This window comes from Tachyglossus aculeatus, chromosome 3 (genome assembly GCF_015852505.1).
Source record: "Tachyglossus aculeatus isolate mTacAcu1 chromosome 3, mTacAcu1.pri, whole genome shotgun sequence".
Classification (NCBI taxonomy): Eukaryota; Metazoa; Chordata; class Mammalia; order Monotremata; family Tachyglossidae; genus Tachyglossus; species Tachyglossus aculeatus.
This window is the reverse complement of record NC_052068.1, coordinates 15,582,952-15,602,594: the sequence shown is the minus strand read 5'-3', so window position 1 is coordinate 15,602,594 and position 19,643 is coordinate 15,582,952. Positions and strand designations below refer to the sequence as shown.

Below are 19,643 nucleotides of genomic sequence, written 5' to 3'. Positions count from 1 at the left end.
GTATCCTCCCCAGTGCTTAGAACAGTGCTTTACACATAGTAAGTGCTTAACAAATGCCATTATTATTATTATTATTATCTGATGCCACCTTCAGATAGCTTTCAGTCAGTCAATCATTCACTAAACACTGTGTGTAGGGCACTGTACTAAGTGCTAGGGAGAGGACAATATAACAATTAACAGATACATTCCCTGCCCACAACGAATTTACAGTCTAGAGGGAGAGACAGATATTAATATAAATAAATAAATTCACTTTCTACTTCAGTGTAGACAAGGACAGTTCATGGATGAAACTGCTTAGAGCAAGTGTAGATTTTGAAGCGTAGATTTTTCAGTTGAAATTTCAAGTTTGGGTCTGTATGTGAAACTCATCCCCAAATTGTTGTCATCAGGGAGAACAGGTATAAGGTTTCTGGAAACTTGATCCACTAATCCCCTTTAAGGTCCCACTCCATGATTTATGAAAACATTTAGGGATTTTCTAGCTTCAGTCTTTTCCCCACTGCCTTTCTGAAAGGCCTCTAATAATAATAATAATTATGGTATTTGTTAAGTGCTTACTATTAGCCAAGCACTGTAGTGAACACTGGGGTAGATAACAAGGTGGGGCTTGCAGTCTTCATCCTCAATTTATAGATGAGGGAACTGAGGCCCAGAGAAGTTAAATGACTTGCCCAAAGTTACACAGCTGACAAGGGATTAGAACCCATGACCTCTGACTCCCAAGTCTGTGCTCTTTTCACTGAGTCAAACAATAGTAGCAGTAATAGTTGAGAAACAACATGGCCTAGTGGATAGAGTCTGGCCCTGGGATCTAACCCTGGCTCTGTGACATGTCAGCCGTGTGACCTTGGGCAAATCACCTCACTTCTCTCTGCCTCGGTGACCTCATCTGGAAAATGGGGCTCAAAAGTGTGAGCCCCATGTGGGACAGGGACTATATCCAACCTAACTCATATCTACCCCAGCATTTTAAACAGTGCTTGGCACATAGTAAGCTCTTAACAAGTACCATCATTATTATTAATGATGGCATTTATTAAGCGCTTACTATGTGCAAGGCACTGTTCTAAGCACTGGGGAGGTTACAAGGCGATCAGTATGTCCCATGGGGTGCTCACAGTCTTCATCCCCATTTTACAGATGAGGTAACTGAGGCGTAGAGAAGTTAAGTGACTTGCCCAAAGTCACACAGCTGACAACTGGCGGCGGGGATTTAAACCCATGACCTCTGACTCCAAAGCTGGTGCTGTTTCCACTGAGCCATGCTGCTTCTCTAATAATGGCATTTATTAAGAGCCTACTATGTGCAAAGCACTGTTCTAAGCACTGGAGAGGTTACAAGGTGATCAGGTTGTCCCACATGGGGCTCACAGTCTTCCTCCCCATTTTACAGATGAGGGAACTGAGGCCCAGAGAAGTGAAGTGACTTGCCCAAAGTCACACAGGTGACAGTTGGTGGAGCCGGGATTTGAACCCCTGACCTCTAACTCCAAAGCCCGGCATCTTTCCAGTGAGCCACACCTTGATACCCACCCCAGCCCCACTGTACTTATGTAAATATCTTTATACTCTACTATTTCACTCATCCCTTATAATAAAGATGCTGCCCGGATTGTCTTTGTCCAGAAACACTCTGGACATGATACTCCCCTCCTCAAAAATCTCCAGTGGCTATCAATCAATCTGCGCATCAGGCAGAAACTCCTTACCCTGGGCTTCAAGGCTGTCCATCACCTCGCCCCCTCCTACCTCACCTCCCTTTTCTCCTTCTCCAGCCCAGCCCGCACCCTCCACTCCTCGGCCGCTAATCTCCTCACCGTACCTCGCTCTTGCCTGTCCCGCCATCGACCCCCGGCCCACGTCATCCCCCGGGCCTGGAATGCCCTCCCTCTGCCCATCTGCCAAGTTAGCTCTCTTCCTCCCTTCAAGGCCCTACTGAGAGCTCACCTCCTCCAGGAGGCCTTCCCAGACGGAGCCCCCTCCTTCCTCTCCCCCTCATCCCCCTCTCCATCCCCTTGTCTTACCTCCTTCCCTTCCCCACAGCACCTGTATATATGTATATATGTTTGTACATATTTATTACTCTATTTATTTATTTTACCTGTACATATCTATTCTATTTATTTTATTTTATTAATATGTTTGGTTTTGTTCTCTGTCTCCCCCTTCTAGACTGCGAGCCCACTTTTGGGTAGGGACTGTGTCTATATGTTGCCAACTTGTACTTCCCAAGTGCTTAGTACAGTGCTCTGCAACAGTAAGCGCTCAATAAATGTGATTGATTATTAAGCACTTACTATGTGCAAAGCACTTTTCTAAGCACTAGGGAAGTTACAAGGTGATCAGGTTGTCCCATGGGGGGCTCACAGTTTTAATCTCTATTTTACAGATGAGGTAACTGAGGCCCAGAGAAGTTAAGTGACTTGCCCAAAGTCACACAGCTGACGGTGGAGTCAGGATTTGAACCCATGACCTCTGACTCCAAAGCCCATGCTCTTTCCACTGAGCCACGCTGCTTTCCATACTCCCCTTGTACAATGTTAGCTTCTTGTGGGAAGGAATTGCACCTATCAAGTTTGTTGTATTGTGCTTTCCTAAATGCTTAATCCAGTGCTCTACACACAGTAAGTACTCAATAAATACCTTTGACTGATTAGTAATAGCGGGAGTTGTATTTATTGGTGTGGTGCACTGTACTTTTGGGAGATTCAGAATGACAGAATAAAATGCCTCTGCCTAGAGATTACACTCTAATGGGGGAGACGAAGGAAAATATTCACAAGTACAGAGGTCAAAAAGAAGTAAAATGGACACACGTATATGAATGTTAAGGAGAGTGTAGGTAAGTTCATAAGTGTTGGAGTTGACTGAAGGGGTGATATGTGGACATGGGGTGATGGATAGAGCACAGGCCTAGGAGTAAAAAGGTCATGGGTTTGAATCCCAGTTTCACCTTGGGCAAATCATTTTACTTCTGTTACCTCAACTGTAAAATGGGGATTGAGACTGTGAGCCCCTAATGGGAGTGGGACTGTATCCAACCTGATTTTGCTTGTATCTACCCCAGTGCTTAGTACAGTGCTTAGCCCATAGTAAATGCTTAACAAATACCACAATTCTTCTTCTTATTATTATTGTTATTATGTCTTAGGGTGCCAGAAAATTAACCTGAGGAAATTTGTTTGAGGAGGTGGGGCTTAAGGTGGGTTTTTCATTCATTCATTCATATTTGTTGAGCACCTCCTATGTGCAGAGCACTGTACCAAGTGCTTGGAAAGTACAATTCTGCAATAAAGAGAGACAATCCCTGCCCATACCAGGTTTACAGTCTGGAAGGGAGACGGAGGGTTATACAGTTTAGAAGGAGCGAGGGTTTTGAATGTGGGGAGTGTTATGATCTGTCTAGTGTGGGAAAAACGAGAGTTACAAGTCAGGGGAATAGCGTGAATGAGGGGATGAAGGTGGGACAGTAGAGAGAAGGGTACAACTAGAATTTTGGCTTGAGAGGAGTGAAGAAAGTGAGTTGGGGAATAGTGGGTGAAGAGAGTAGAGAGGTAAAGTCAGGACCAGATATTGGAGAGCTTTGAAGCCGACCGGGAGGAGTTTTAGTTCTGTAAAGAGACACAGCGAGTCAGTATGGGGTTTGGAGAGAAGAGATTTTGACTGAAACAATGCTTCAGGAAGATGATCTGTGCAGGTGTACTTAGGTATTGGATGGAGGCGGAGTGGCTAGAGTCTGGGGAGACCAGATAACCCGGACAGGTGAGCTGCAGGGTGAAGCACAGCATTGCAGAGAGTGCAGGCCTCCGGGAGAGCAGTTGTCAATCAAGGGTCATTGGGGAGGGCCAAAGGAGACAAGCCCTTTTAAAAATTCTCAGACTTCTTGTGGTGGTGAAACAGATTTAAGCCAATTGTCAATCCTCTTTTCAATAATTATAATAGTAATAATGATGATTATTATTATTATGGTATTTGTTACTATGTTCCAAGCACTATTCTTTGTGCTGGGGTAGATACAAGGAAATCAGGTTGTCCCATGTGGGGCTCACAGTCTTAATCCCTATTTTACAGGTGAGGTAACGGAGGCACAGAGAAGTTAAGTGTCTTGCCCAAGGTCACACAGCAGACAAGTGTCAGGGCTGGGATTAGAACCCACGTCCTCTGACTCCCAAGCCTGGGCTCTTTCCACTAAGCCATGCTGCTTCTTTGAAAATGAGATGGAATTGGTGGTATCACCATCTGTGGTTGGGTTTTCTTTTCCACAAATCTCTTCGTTGTACCCTGGGTTGATCCATGTTTCCATGTTAAGGAGTTGATCTCCATTAGGAAAGAGCAAGAATTTCCTTGAGGTCAGCAGAGGAAATTTTGAATTTTGTTAAACCTTTCTGACATGGAAACTTCCAGTTGTTCAGTCTGACGTTAGTCCATAAATTGATCCTTCTCAAAACTTACCTATCCGATGAACTCAACTGGCACCTGCAAAGCAGAAGGTAAAGGACTTGGCATTTCAATGAAAGACAAAATGACCGGCAACAGCTTATGACTTTGAAAATTAAATCTGCTTTTTTAACATTTCTTCTGTACTTTGCCTCTCGATCGTCCCTTCAACTTTACTCCATCTAGTGTCAATTCCTAGAAACTTGACTGATGTCTAGTGTCCTTCCAGAATAATTCTCATAGTTGCCACAGATCTGCACATTTGAACAAGATTAGAATCACAGTGGGCTAAAGAGAAACTCAATGTACATCTCAAAAACCTCAGAGTATTGGGACATTGAGGGACTAATAGTATTTCGCACTTTTCAGGGAAAAAAAATCTTAAAAATCAAAGGTCTAGTATAATAAACATTTTGTACTTCTGAGTTTAAACTAGATAGTTCTCCAGTAACATACAAGTTAAATTCTTGAAGAGCCATGCATTAGGAAGAAATTGCATTATAATCAAATCTGGCAGTAGTCTTTGAGCATTTACTTTGTGCAAAGATCAGGACTAAGCATTTTGAAAAATGCAATAGAATTAATACATTTGGTTCCTGCCCTCAAGGAGCTTGCAGTCCAATGATGAGATAATTGCAATAATAATAATTTAAAAATAATAATTGTGGTTTTGTTAAGCACTTACTATGTGCCAGGCACTGTACTAAGCTCTGAGGTAGATACAAGCAAATCAGGTTGGACACAGTCCTGTCCCACATGGGGCTCATAGTCTTTATCCCTATTTTACAGACAAGAGAACTGAGGCCCAGAGAAGTGAAGTAACTTCCCCAAGGTCACCCAGCAGACAAGTTGCAGTGTCAGGATTAGAACGCAGGTCCTTCTGACTTCCAGGGCTGTGCTTTATCCACTAGGTCTTACTGCTTCTCTATGTACATGGAAAATTAATTATTAGCAGGAAGGAGAAATAGAGAAAAAAAAAAGATGAGCCCACTGTTGAGTAGGGACCGTCTCTATATGTTGCCAACTTGTACTTCTCAAGCGCTTAGTACAGTGCTCTGCACACAGTAAGTGCTGAATAAATATGATTGAATGAATGAATGTACATGAGGGCAATAGGAAGATGGGACAGCAGGGAGGTGGGGTGAGTAAATACCAAGTGCCTATGTACTTTGGACATCCTGAAGTGGTAATAAGAGGGGAATTGAAGTGTGGATAGGAGATAATAATCAGGGGAGGCCTCCTGGTAGAGAAGTTATTTCAGAAGGGCTTTGAAGATGGGGGAAACACTGGTAATAATAATGGGAGAAGCAGCGTGGCTCAGTGGAAAGAGCACGGGCTTTGGAGTCAGAGGTCATGGGTTCGATTCTTGGCTCTGCCAGTTGTCAGCTGTCCATAAGCCACAACATTTCTTAAGTGCTATATTACTGACATAGGGGTTGCTATGGGGAGCAACACTGGTCTTAAAGTCAGTCAGTCAGTATTTATTGAGTGCCTACCGTGAGCAGAACATTGCATTAGCACTTGGGAGAGTACTATATAATAATAAAAAAATAAATAAGAGAAGCAGCGTGGCTCAGTGGAAAGACCATGGGCTTTGGAGTCAGAGGTCATGGGTTCAAATTCCAGCTCCACCAGTTGTTAGCTGTGTGACTTTGGGCAAGTCACAACTTCTCTGGGCCTCAGTTACCTCATCTGTAAAATGGGGATTGACTGGGAGCCCCCTGTGGGACAAACTGACTGCCTTGTAACCTCCCCAGTGCTTAGAACAGTGCTTTGCCCATAGTAAGCACTTAATAAATGCCATCATTATTATTATTATTATTATTATTACAGGCTGTGGAGTCAGAGGTCATGGTTTCAAATCCCGGCTCTGCCAATTGTCAACTGTGTGACTTTGGGCAAGTCACTTCACTTCTCTGGGCCCCAGTTACCTCATCTGTAAAATGGGGATTAAGACTGTGAGCCCCCCGTGGGACAACCTGATCACCTTGTAACCTCCCCAGAGCTTAGAACAGTGCTTTGCACATAGTAAGCGTTTAATAAATGCCATTAAGGAGAGAATTGTCTCTCTTGCCTTAGACTCCAGAGGGGGCAAAATTAAGAATATATTGCCTGTGATGGGGGAAATTGTTCTCCATTTTCATTTGAAGTCTGTTGTGGGGGAGAACATAGGAAAGTACAGTGGAGTCATTAAACACCACCTCTGTTATTAAGGAGCTGACGATATAGAGGACTTATTTTTGATTGAAAATTGTTTAGATATTTTTACCTTTTGAGGTTTCTTCTAGGGTCTTCTAGCTCTAAAGAAAAAAAAAAGGACAATATTATGGAAGAAAGATCATTTTTAATCCGCATAGCTATTGATTGATCTCAGCGACACCCTGAGAGAAAATGCTTCCATGTCCTGGATTCAGATGAGCTATCGAAACTCACAGGGGGTTGGTTTTTCCAAGGCACTAGTGAGGGCAGAGGCAGAAACTTTTTCTCCTTGCAACACCACCAGGGCTTTGCTGAATGAGGAAGCCCTTTTGAAACTGTAGGAAGTGCTAGCTCATTCAATCAACCTCACTACAAACTTCACATAATATGTTTCTCTTCGATATGAAGCATTTTACTGCTTTAAAAATATAAAATTGGTCTTTATTAATAAGTGATAATGGTGATAATAATAGTATTTCTTAAGCACTTACTATGTGTTCGAGCTCTGTTCTAAAAGCTGGGGTAGATACTTGATAGTCAGCTCAAACCGAGTCCCTGTCCCTAGGGCTCAGAGTCTATCAATCAATCAATCAATCGTATTTATTGAGCACTTACTGTGTGCAGAGCACTGGAATAAGCGCTTGGGAAGTACAAGTTGGCAACATATAGAGACAGTGCCTACCCAATGGTGGGCTCACAGTGTAAAAGGGGGAGACAGAGAACAGAACCGAACATACTAATAAAATAAAATAAATAGAATAGATATGTACAAGTAAAATAGAGTAATAAATATGTACAAACATATATACAGTCTAAGTAGGAGAGAGAACAGGTACTGAATCCCTATTTTATAGCTCTTCTCTGGCACAGAGAAATTAAGTTACTTGCCCAAGGTCACATAGCAAGTTCTTGGCCGAGCCAGGATGAGGCCCCAGGTCCTCTGATTCATTAGCCGGTCCCTTCTGCTTTAACTAACAAGGTTTATGACAGTCTTAACTCAGTACTGTTTTAGAGAGTTGTAAGGGCTAAGTAATGATGATATTGGTAGTATTTGCTAAGTGCTAACTATGTGCTAAGCACTGGGGTTGACGCAGGAGAATCAGTTTGGACAAAGTCCCGTCCTACATTCGTTCATCCATATTTATTGAGCACTTACTGTGTGAGCACGGTACTAAGCACTTGGGAAGTACAAATTGGCAACAAATAGAGACGGTCCCTACCCAACAACGGGCTCACGGTCCATCCGCTTAGACTTAGCCGCTCAGTCATGGGGCTCACTCACAGTCTAAGTAAGAGGGAGAATAGGTATTGAATTCCCATGTTACAGCTGAGGAAACTGAGGCACAGATAAGTTAAATGATTTGCCCAAGATCACAAAACAGGTAAGTGCCGGAGCCAGAATTAGGACTCAGGGCCTCCGACTCTCAGGCCTGTGCTCTTTCCATAAGCCACAACACTTCCCAAGTGCTATATTACTGACATAGGGGTTGCTATGGGGACTTTCTGGTCTTAAAGTCAGTCAGTCAGTCAGTCATAATTATTGAGTGCTTACTGTGAGCAGACCACTGTGTTAACACTTGGGAGAGTACTATATAATAATAAACAGAAATAAGAGAAGCAGCGTGGCTCAGTGGAAAGAGCATGGGCTGTGGAATCGTAGGTCATGGTTTCGAATCCTGGCTCTGCCAATTGTCAGCTGTGTGACTTTGGGCAAGTCACTTAACTTCTCTGAGCCTCAGTTACCCCATCTGTAAAATGGGGATTAAGACTGTGACTCCTACATGGGATAACCTGATCACCTTGTATTCCCCCCAGTGCTTAGAACAGTGCTTCGCACATAGTAAGTGCTTAACAAATGCCATCATTTAGTTTTTATTTTACCATTTACATATGAAACCGTCAGTTGACCTGTGCTTGGCAACTACTCAAATAGTTTAGCCGCTGTAAAAAGTTTCATAAGATTCTAACATTTTGCCACGATGTTATGGATGGTGGCACCAAAACTGGATCCTTTCAATCAATCAGTCAATCGTATTTATTGAGAGCTTACTGCGTGCAGAGCACTGTACTAAGCACTTGGGAAGTACAAGTTGGCAACATATAGAGACAGTCTCTACCCAACAGTGGGCTCCTCTCGAACAGGAAGGAATAATAATAATAATAAAAAAATAATAATAATAATAATAATAATAATAATAATAATAATAATAGTATTTGTTAAGCACTTAAGCACTTTGTTAACCAGACACTGTTCTAATCACTGGGGTAGATATAAGATAACCAGTTTGGACACAAACCCTGTCCCTCAAGCACTTTGATTTTTTTTAAAAAAAGACTAACAGTATCAGTAGCATCACCTTCAAGCCCAAAAGGACATTTTCTCCCCTTATGTACATATATATGAAAAAATATGGTTTTATACATATATAGTTGTAAGAAAAATATATATAGTTGTCAATCAATCATACTTAGTGAGCCTTTACTGTGTGCAGAACACTCTACTCTCCGCTGCTTCTCAGCTTGAACTTTGGGCAACTCATTTAACTTCTCTGTGCCTCAGTTACCTGATCTGTAAAATGGGGATTAGGACTGTGAGCCCCACGTGGGACAACCTGATCACCTCGTATCCTCCCCAGTGCTTGGAACAGTGCTTTGCGCATAGTAAGCATTTAACAAATGCCATCATTAATTAAATTACTAAGTGCTTGTGAGTTGTCCTTCATATCTGAAGAAGATACCACGGAAGATGGCATTTGTCTACGAATCTTAGTGTGGATGAAAAAGCTAATGCAGCACTCACAGTCCTAGCACACTAGGCACACACAGAGTTGTCCCTTGTGTTTTTGTGTTTAATGCTTGCAGTGCCTGGAGATGATGTTTTGTGTCTCCCATTCTCTTTTATCATGGAAAGCTTTGGCTCAAAGAGAGCACCTCCCTTCTTGCTGTCTGGTAGTGCCCCATGCAAAGTCTGTCCCCAGCAACAGACTCCCAGTTTTCAGCTGAGACGCGGTGTTGTTTGAGGCTTTTCTTTACCACCTTCTGAAAATGTTTTCTCTGCCCTCACTTTTATTTTCCCAATTTCAGCTTTCCGTACACAATCCACTGAGCGTCTGCTGTCACTCATTCTCCTTATATGACCCATGCTGCATAGCTGTGCTAAGGTGAGCTTCACTTTATTTCCATACATGTCTAGCAGTTTATCTGAATTGATCACTTCATGATCTGAGGTCCTTGCCTAATGAGTGTCATAACTGGGGGTTCTAATAAGTCATAACCAAACAATGTTTAGCTGATTTTCTCTTCTCTCCTTGCCTCCTCTTAACACTCAATCAATCCATCAGTGGTACTTATTGAGCACTTACTCTCTGTCTCCTTCATTCAGTATTTGCGGTTGTTTACAATATCCAAATTTGAAATTACAGGCATTACCTGTGTTTTTCCTGGTATGACTATGACAAATAATGTTCCGCAAACCAGTAAATATTCAAATGCACAAATGAGACCCAACAACTTACTATCATTCACTACCTATGTAGGTCTAAAGCCTTTTCCCTTTCACTAGCTCCATGGTAATCACATTTTCCAGAGATATAATAATAATGATGGCATTTATTAAACGCTTACTATGTGCAAAGCACTGTTCTAAGATATGTTTCTCTTTTATCTGTATTTTCATTTTCATATTGCACCAAGTTTTCCATTATGTAATTTAATACAATAGTAGTTGATTTTTTTTTATTAAAGGAAATTTGGGAAAGGTGATAAAAATCAATACTTTGTTATCCATGATTATAAATCCTACTTTTGGGCAACTAGATTTAGGAAGTACAGTATTTTCCTTATGCCAAATGACAGTTAATATCATGTTATTATTAATGTGATAAGATTAAGTAAATTAAGAAGCAGTGCAGCTTAGTGGAAAGAGCACTGGCTTGGGAGTCAGAGGTCATGGGTTCTAATCCTGGCTTCACCACTTGTCATCTGTGTGACCTTGGGCAAGTCACTTCACTTCTTTGTGCCTCAGTTCTGTCATCTGTAAAATGGGGATGAAGGCTGTGAGAGCCATGTGGGACAACCTGATCACCTTGTATCTACCCCAGCCCTTAGAACAGTGCTTGGCACATAGTAAGTGCTAAACAAATACCATTATTATTATTATTATTATTATTATCACTGAAAAGCAGTTTATTCAGTGATTTCAATTCTTTTCATAAAAGCAGTTTTGCAAATAGTCAACAAAATCCTAAAAGAATCCGGTGATTGCCTCCAAAATCAATGATTCATCATTTTTCTCCAATCAATCAATGGTATTTATTGAGCGATTACTGTATGCAAAGCCTGTACTAAGCACTTCGGAGAGTACAATGTAACAATGAACACATTCCCTGCCCACAAGGAGCTTACAGTCTAGAGGGGGAGACAGACATTAAAATGAATTACGGGAATATCTGTACATGCTGCAAGGCTAAGGGTAGTTGGCTAAAGATCTACATCTCTGCCCCTGCTCTCTCCCCCTCTCTCCAGGCTCACATCTCCTCCTGCGTTCAGGACATCTCCATCTGGATGTCTGCCCGCCACCTGAAGCTCAACATGTCGAAGACTGAACTCCTTGTCTTCCCTCCCAAACCTTGCCCTCTCCCTGACTTTCCCATCTCTGTTGACGGCACTACCATCCTTCCCGTCTCACAAGCCCACAACCTTGGTGTCATCCTCAACTCCGCTCTCTCATTCACCCCTCACATCCAAGCCGTTACCAAAACCTGCCGGTCTCAGCTCCGCAACATTGCCAAGATCCGCCCTTTCCTCTCCATCCATACTGCTACCCTGCTCATTCAAGCTCTCATCCTATCTCGTCTGGACTACTGCATCAGCCTTCTCTCTGATCTCCCATCCTCGTGTCGCTCCCCACTTCAATCCATACTTCATGCTGCTGCCCGGATTATCTTTGTCCAGAAACGCTCTGGGCATATTACTCCCCTCCTCAAAAATCTCCAGTGGCTACCAATCAATCTGCGCATCAGGTAGAAACTCCTTAGCCTGGGCTTCAAGGCTGTCCATCACCTTGCCCCCTCCTACCTCACCTCCCTTTTCTCCTTCTCCAGCCCAGCCTGCACCCTCCGCTCCTCTGCCGCTAATGTCCTCACCGTACCTCGTTCTCGCCTGTCCCGCCATCGACCCCCGGCCCACGTCATCCCCCGGGCCTGGAATGGCCTCCCTCTGCCCCTCCGCCAAGCTAGCTCTCTTCCTCCCTTCAAGGCCCTACTGAGAGCTCACCTCCTCCAGGAGGCCTTCCCAGACTGAGCCCCTTCCTTCCTCTCCCTCTTATCCCCCTCTCCATCCCCCCCATCTTACCTCCTTCCCTTCCCTACAGCACCTATATATATGTATATATGTTTGTACATATTTATTACTCTATTTATTTTACTTGTACATATCTATTCTATTTATTTTATTTTGTTAGTATGTTTGGTTCTGTTCTCTGTGTCCCCCTTTTAGACTGTGAGCCCACTGTTGGGTAGGGACTGTCTCTATATGTTGCCAATTTGTACTTCCCAAGCGCTTAGTACAGTGCTCTGCACACAGTAAGTGCTCAATAAATACAATTGATTGGTTGATTGACTGATTAAAGGGTACAGATCCAGCCCTGACACCACCCTCCTGGCATTCAGTGTGGCTTAGTGGTGAGAACACGGGCTTGGAAGTCAGAGGTTGTGTGTTCTAATTCAGACCCCGCCACTTATCAGCTGTGTGACTTTGGGCAAGTGGCTTCACTTCTCTGTGCCTCAGTTACTTTATTTGTAAAATGGGGATTAAGACTGTGAGCCCCACGTGGAAGAATCTGATTATCTCGTAATAATAATAAATAATAATGATGGTATTTATTAAGCGCTTACTATGTGCACTGTTCTAAGCGCTGGGGAGGTTGCAAGGTGATCAGATTGTCCCATATGGAGCTGAAAGTCTTAATCCCCATTTTACAGATGAGGTAACTGAGGCACAGAGAAGTTAAGTGACTTGCCCAAAGACACACAGCTGGCATTTGGCAGAGTTAGGATTTGAACCCATGACCTCTGACTCCAAAGCCTGTGCTCTTTCCACTGAGCCACACTGCTTCTCCTGTATCTACCCCATTGCTTATAACAGTGCTTGGCACATAGTAAGCCCTTAACAAACACCATCATAATCATTATTATTATTATTATTAATAATAATAATGATGGCATTTATAAAGTGCTTACTATGTTCAAAGCACTGTTCTAAGTGCCGGGGAGGTTCCAAGGTGATCAGGTTGTCTCACAGGGGGCTCACAGATTTAACCCCCATTTTACAGATGAGATAACTGAGGCCCAGAGAAGTTAAGTGACTTGCCCAAAGTCACACAGCTGACAGTTGGTGGAGCCAGAATTTGAACCCATGACTCCCAAGCCTGTGCTCTTTCCACTGAGCCATGCTGCTTCTCATTATAATATTATTCTCATTATGTTCTCACACCCACAGTCCTGAATTTGTCATTTTCTCTCTCATCTTGCCCATGTTGTCCCCGTGATAATCCAAGAGCCACCATGGCAAGCCAACCGAAGCCTTCCTCGATCTAGAAGAAAGAATTGTTTTTCTTACCATTGTCAAACATGTGCTTCCTCATCATGCAGATCTTTACTAGTAGAAAACTAGCGGAAATGATTACTCCTAGCATGGTCCCAATGATAGCATATTTAACATCTGGAAGACAAAAAAAAGTATCACAAAGTAGTAGTTTTGCAGACAAGACTGAGTGTTTTTCCTAAGTCTCTGCTCTTAGCATGGCTATTCTGGTCCATGCAGTGATTACCCACATGCAAGAGGACAATGGTTTAAAATGAACAGTTTCTGGAAAGTCTATCTCCCCTTTCTGAAATTCTACTCTTAGCCAGACTCCAGAAAAATCAATGATCTGTTTCACAGTTTTGAACTTTTTATGATCTTCCCCCTAAAATGTTGGTACTGTAGGGTTCAGCTCTGGCCCCATAAAAAGAGCAGGAGTCTGGGAGTCAGGAGAGCCAAATTCTAGTCACCGCTCTGTCACAGCCTGCTAAGTGAGCTAGAGCAAGTCCCTTAATCTTTTTGGGCCTCACTTCCCCCAGCTGGAAAATGGGGATAAGATACCAGTTCCACCTCCCTCTTCAACAGTGAGTCACGCGTTAGACAGAGAGGGTGTCTGAGCTGAATTCTCTCTATCGACCCCAGATTTTAGATCACGAACTCTTAATTAACACCATTATCATTACCATACAGTGACCCTCCTTTACCCCATTTTCAATCAATCATATTGAGCGCTTACTGTGTGCAGAGCACTGTACTAAGCACTTGGGAAGTACAAGTTGGCAACATATAGAGACGGTCCCTACACAACAGTGGGCTCACAGTCTAGAAGGGGGAGACAGAGAACAAAACAAAACATATTAACAAAATAAAATACATAGAATAGATATGTACAAGTAAAATAAATAAATAGAGTAATAAATATGTACAAACATATATACATATATACAGGTGCTGTGGGGAAGGGAAGAAGGTAAGGTGGGGGGGATGGAGACGGGGAGGAGGGGAAGAGGAAGGAGGGGGCTCAGTCTGGGAAGGCCTTACTAATAATAATAACTGTGGTATTTGCTAAGCACTGGGGTAGATACAAGATGATCGGGTTGGTTATAGGCCCTATCCCAAGTAGGGCCCACAGTCTTCACCCCCAATTTACAGATCAGATAGCTGAGGCACAGGGAAGGTTAGCAACTTGCCCAAGGCCACACAGCAGACAAGCAGCAGAGTTGAGATGAGATTAGAACCCAGGTCCTCCGACTCGCAGGACCGTTACCCCATCTCACCTATTACTTTCTCCTCATCCATCCTCCTCCACTGTCCTGAAAATTTTCAAAATCTTTCATGCTGTACTCATGCTGTACTCCATGAAACATTCGTCACATAGGAAAATAAACTAAAACCATACAATGCCATTTACTTCACATATCTTTTGAGCATCTTTCTATCGTTGGCTCCCATCCAGCTCCAAAAGAAAATTTGGAACTTTGACTTACCTACTTCCTCATTGATAGACACTTCAGTGGCCAAAACTTGAGCTCCACAAAAATCTGCAAAGAAGGACATCAGTTCTGTCAGGATGATTCTTTACTATGTAAAATCCACCACACCTTAATATTATCTTCTTCCATAACTCATATGAAAGCGGTCTATCCTTTGTATGCAGAAGATATGCTCCTAATAATGAGATGCTATCCGTTGATTCAATCTATCAGTGGTATTCATTGAATACTAATAACAATGATGATGGCATTTATTAAGCACTTATGTGCAAAGCACTGTTCTAAGCGCTGGGGAGGTTACAAGGTGATCAGGTTGTCCCACAGGGGGAATCACAGTATTAATCCCCATTTTACAGTAGAGGTGACTGAGACACAGAGAAGTTAAGTGACTTGCCCAAAGTCACACAGCTGATAATTGGCAGACCCGGGATTTGAACCCATGACCTCTGACTCCAAAGCCTGGGCTCTTTCCACTGAGCCATGCTGCTTCTCAAATTACCTCATACAGAGCACTGTACTAAGCAATTGGGAAAGTACAATCCAGTTGCTAGACTCGATCTCTGCCCTCAAGAAACTTACAGTCTTTGTTAAGCGCTGAGGTAGATACAAGATGATCAGGTTGGACAGAATCCCTGTCCCATTTGAAGCTTATCATCTAAGTAGGGGAGTGTAAGATTTATTCCCCATTTTACAGATGAGGAAACTGAGGCACAGATAAGTTAAATGACTCACTCAAAGTCACACAACAGGCAATTGGGGGAATTTGGGATTAGGTATTGAAATGTTACAGGCTGGTATCTTATCCCCATTTTCCAGCTGGGGGAAGTGAGGGCCAGAAAGATTGAGGGACTTGCTCTAGATCTCATAGCAGGCTGTGAGTCTGTTGTAGGGTAGGGAGTGTCTCTATATGTTGCCAACTTGTACTTCCCAAGCGCTTAGTGCAGTGCTCTGCACACAGTTAGTGCTCAATAAATATGATTGATTGAATGAATGAATGAATCCCTCTCAGGATCGCACTTGGAGAGATTCCAGTATTCTACCTGACTCGACCGTGGGAGGAAAAGTCAAGCAGAGGCAGATCCATTCCTTTCCATTCCTAGCTTAAGCAGTGGCTAGTGAGTGGAAGGCAATCTTCTACAATTCAAAACTCTCCTGTGCTGGGAAGCCGTGACATGGGAGAGAGTCAGGTGTGGAGACTTGGGTTTACTGCACGAAAGGAGGCAATGGAGGCAAGAAAACTCCATGGATACACCACCAAAATGATAACTGATGGAGTTGGGACATTCTGGAAGAGATGTGTCCATGGAGTCGCTATGGGTCAGAGACAACTTATCAATCATTCGTATTTATTGAGTGCTTATTGTTTGCAGAGCACTGTACTACGCGCTTAACAGCATAAGACTTGACAGCATAAGACAAGGGAAGCAAATGAACATAATAATAAGAAGAAGAATTGTCACATTTGTTGAGTGCTTACGAAGTGCCAGGTACTAGTCAAAGCACTAGGGTGGATACCAGCAAATTGGGTTGGACACAGTCCCTGTCCCTCAAGCGGCTCGCAGTCTCAATTCTCATTTCACAGATATGGGAACCGAGGCTCAGAGAAGTGAGGTGACTTGCCCAAGATCACAGAGCAGGCAAGTGGCAGAGGTAGGATTAGAACCCAGGTCCTCCTGACCCCAAGGCCTGTACTTTATCCATGAGGCCATGCTGTTTCTCTAGTGTGGATATATACATATGTACTGGAAGGTCTGGTTGTGGGGGAATATCTCAGTGTTCAGGAGGTGGGACTGAACAATAATGATAATAATAATAATGGTATTTATTAAGGGCTTACTATGGGCAAAGCACTGTTCTAAGTGCTGGGTGGTTACAAGGGGATCAGGTTGTCCCATGGCCGGGGGGGGGGAGTGTTTCACAGTCTTAATCTCCATTTTAAAGATGAGGTAACTGAGGCTCAGAGAAGTGAAGTGACTTGCCCAAAGTCACACAGCTGACAAGTGGTGGAGCCAGGATTTGAACCCATGAACTCTGACTCCAAAGCCCGGGCTCTTTCCACTGAGCCACGCTAAATGCCTGGGAGAGGCAGTAGGAAAGCCCTTCAAAGCACTACTGAGAGCTCACCTCCTCCAGGAGGCCTTCCCACACTGAGCCCCTCCTTCCTCTCCCCCTCCTCCCCCTCCCCATCCCCCCTGCCTTACCTCCTTCCCCTCCCCACAGCACCTGTATATATGTCTGTATGTATTTATTACTCTATTTATTTTACTTGTACCTATTTATTTATTTTATTTTGTTAATATGTTTTGTTTTGTTGTCTCTCTCCCCCTTCTAGACTGTGAGCCTGCTGTTGGGTAGGGACCGTCTCTATATGTTGCCAACTTGTACTTCCCAAGTGCTTAGTACAGTGCTCTGCACACAGTAAGTGCTCAATAAATATGATTGAATAAATGAATGAGTGAATGAATGAATGAATGAATGAATGAAGGGACATTAGAGTAAGGGATGAGAGCTTAGACCTGGAATGCTTCCTGGAGGAGATATGATTTCAGAAGGGCTTAGAAAATGGAGAGAGTACCTGTCTGTCAGATAGGAAGGGGAAGGTATGAACAGGGAACATCAAGTAGGTTGGCATTAGAGGAGCAAAGTATGTGGCCGAACTGTCACCGTGTGATATCAAAGTTGATTCCAGTAGGAATTATTGTAGAGGAATGAAATGGAAGCAACTCCCTTCATTTTCATTCCATCCCTAGAGACTTTCTGCATGCCAGCAAAATGCAAGAGGCAAAGAGAGTTCTTCTTTTCTTTTCCTGCCCACTCTGGCCTTTTGCATTCATTCACCCTTTAAAAGTGGGTGGGTCCCTACAGGCTCAGTTCTGAATTCTGAATTTGAACCCACTCCCTTGGAAAGCTCATCAACTCTCAGGATTTCAGCTGCCATCAGTCCTATCAGTTCTACCTTCACAACATCACCAAAAGCCACCCTTTTCTCTCCGTCCAAACTGCTACCACGTTATTGCAAGCACTTATTCTCTCCTGCCTTAATTGATTAAGAAGCAGTGTGGCATAGTGGATAGAGCTCGGGCCTGGGAATCAGAAGGTCATGGGTTCTAATCCTGGCTCCACCACTCCATCTGCTGTGTGGCCTTGGGCAAGTCACTTTATTACTCTGTGCCTCAGGTACCCTATCTGGAAAACGGGGATGGAGACTGTGAGCCCCACATGGGACAGGGACTGTGTCCAACCCAATTTGCTTGTGTCCACCCCAGAGCTTAGTATAGTGCCTGGCACATAGTAAGCGCTTAACAAATACCATAATATTAGTATTAGTATTATTACTGTATCAGCCACCTTGCTGACCTCCCTACCTCCTGTCTCTCCCCACTCCAGCACATATTCCATTCTGCTGCCTGAATCATTTTCCTTCAAAAACACTCATACCATGTTTCCCCACTCCTCAAGAGATTCCAGTGGTTGCCCATCCATCTTTGCATCAACCAAAAACTCCTCACCATTGACTTTAAAGCTCTCAATCACTTTGCCCCCACTACTTCACCTAACTACTCTCCTAACAACAACCCAGCCTGCACACTTCTTCCTCCAATGCTAGCCTTTTCACTGTACCTCGATCTCATCTATCTTGTCACCGACCTCTCGCCCACATCCTACCTCTGGCCTGGAACGTCGTCCTCCCTCATATCAGACAGACAATTACTCTCCCTGCCTTCAAAGCCTTACTGAGGGCACATCTCCTCCAGGAGGCCTTCCCTGACTAAGCCCCCCTTTCCTCTTCTCCCATTCCCTTCTGTACCACTCTTACTTTCCCCTTTAGTCATCCTCCCTCCTATCCCCAAAGTGTAATTTTTGCATTTATGTATTTATCTATTTATTCATATATATGTGTGTGTGTGTTTGTAATTTAGTTATTTATCTACTTGCTTATTTTAGTGTCTGTCTCTCCATCTAGACAATGAGCTCGTTGTGTGCAGGAATGTGTCTGTTTTTATATTGTACTCTCCCAAGCACTTAGTACAGTGCTCAATAAATATGATTGATTGAATGAATGAATGAATGAATACTCCACACTTAATTCCCAAATCTACCCCTCCAGCCACGATCTCTCTTCTTCTCTGCAACCTCACATTTCTTCCTTGCCTTCAGGGCATCACTAACTGGATTTCCCACAGACACCTCAAACTTAACATGTGCAAAATGGAACTCCTCATCTTCCCACTCAAACCTTTCCTCCCTGTGACTTCCTTATCACTTTGGATAACACCACCGTGTTCCTTGTCGAACTTACAAGCCCATAACCTCGACATTATCCTTGACTCCTCTCATTCAACCCACGTGTTCAATGTATCATGAAATCCAAATTGCTACTATGCTGATCCAAGCACTTATAATTTTGATTTGTCTACTGGATAGCCTCCTTGCTGACCTCCCCGTTTCCTGCCTCTCCCTCTCCTCTAATCTATACATGACTCTGCTGCCTGGATGGCATTTTTTTCTAAAAACCATTGAGTCCATATTTCCCACTTCCCTAAAACGTCCAGGGGTTTCCCGTGCACTTCTGCAACCAGAAACTCTATACCATCAGCTTAATGGCAATCACTCAGCTGTCACTCTGCTACCTCATCATCCTCATTTCTTACACCAACCACCCCAACCCACACATTTCACCCTTCCAATGCCAACCTACACTCTATACCTTGACCTCTTCTATCTTGCAGCCACAACTTTGCCTACATCCTCCCTCTGGTTAGAAAGTCCCTCCCCGTTGCTTTCTGACAAACCACCCCTCAATCCACCTCCTCACTCCTCATATCACATCTCCTCAATGAGGCCTCATTTCACTTACCTGCCCTCCTCTCTGTATCCCCTGTGCCCTTTTTCCCCTCCCCAAATTGATGCTAAGATTAGTCCCCC

The 19,643-nt window shown here is 43.5% G+C and overlaps 1 protein-coding gene across 1 annotated transcript in view; it reads right to left on the bottom strand.

Moving 5' to 3' along the window:
* Positions 1 to 19,643, bottom strand: part of TMEM273 (transmembrane protein 273) — a 65,446-nt gene that overhangs the window by 3,709 nt on the left and 42,094 nt on the right. Inside the window, exons 2-5 of the mRNA XM_038744297.1 lie at positions 14,712 to 14,765; positions 13,261 to 13,362; positions 6,713 to 6,743; positions 4,459 to 4,482 (exon numbers count right to left, since the gene is read on the bottom strand). Coding sequence (XP_038600225.1) covers positions 4,459 to 4,482; positions 6,713 to 6,743; positions 13,261 to 13,362; positions 14,712 to 14,765 — 211 coding nt within the window. The remainder of the gene's footprint in view (positions 1 to 4,458; positions 4,483 to 6,712; positions 6,744 to 13,260; positions 13,363 to 14,711; positions 14,766 to 19,643) is intronic.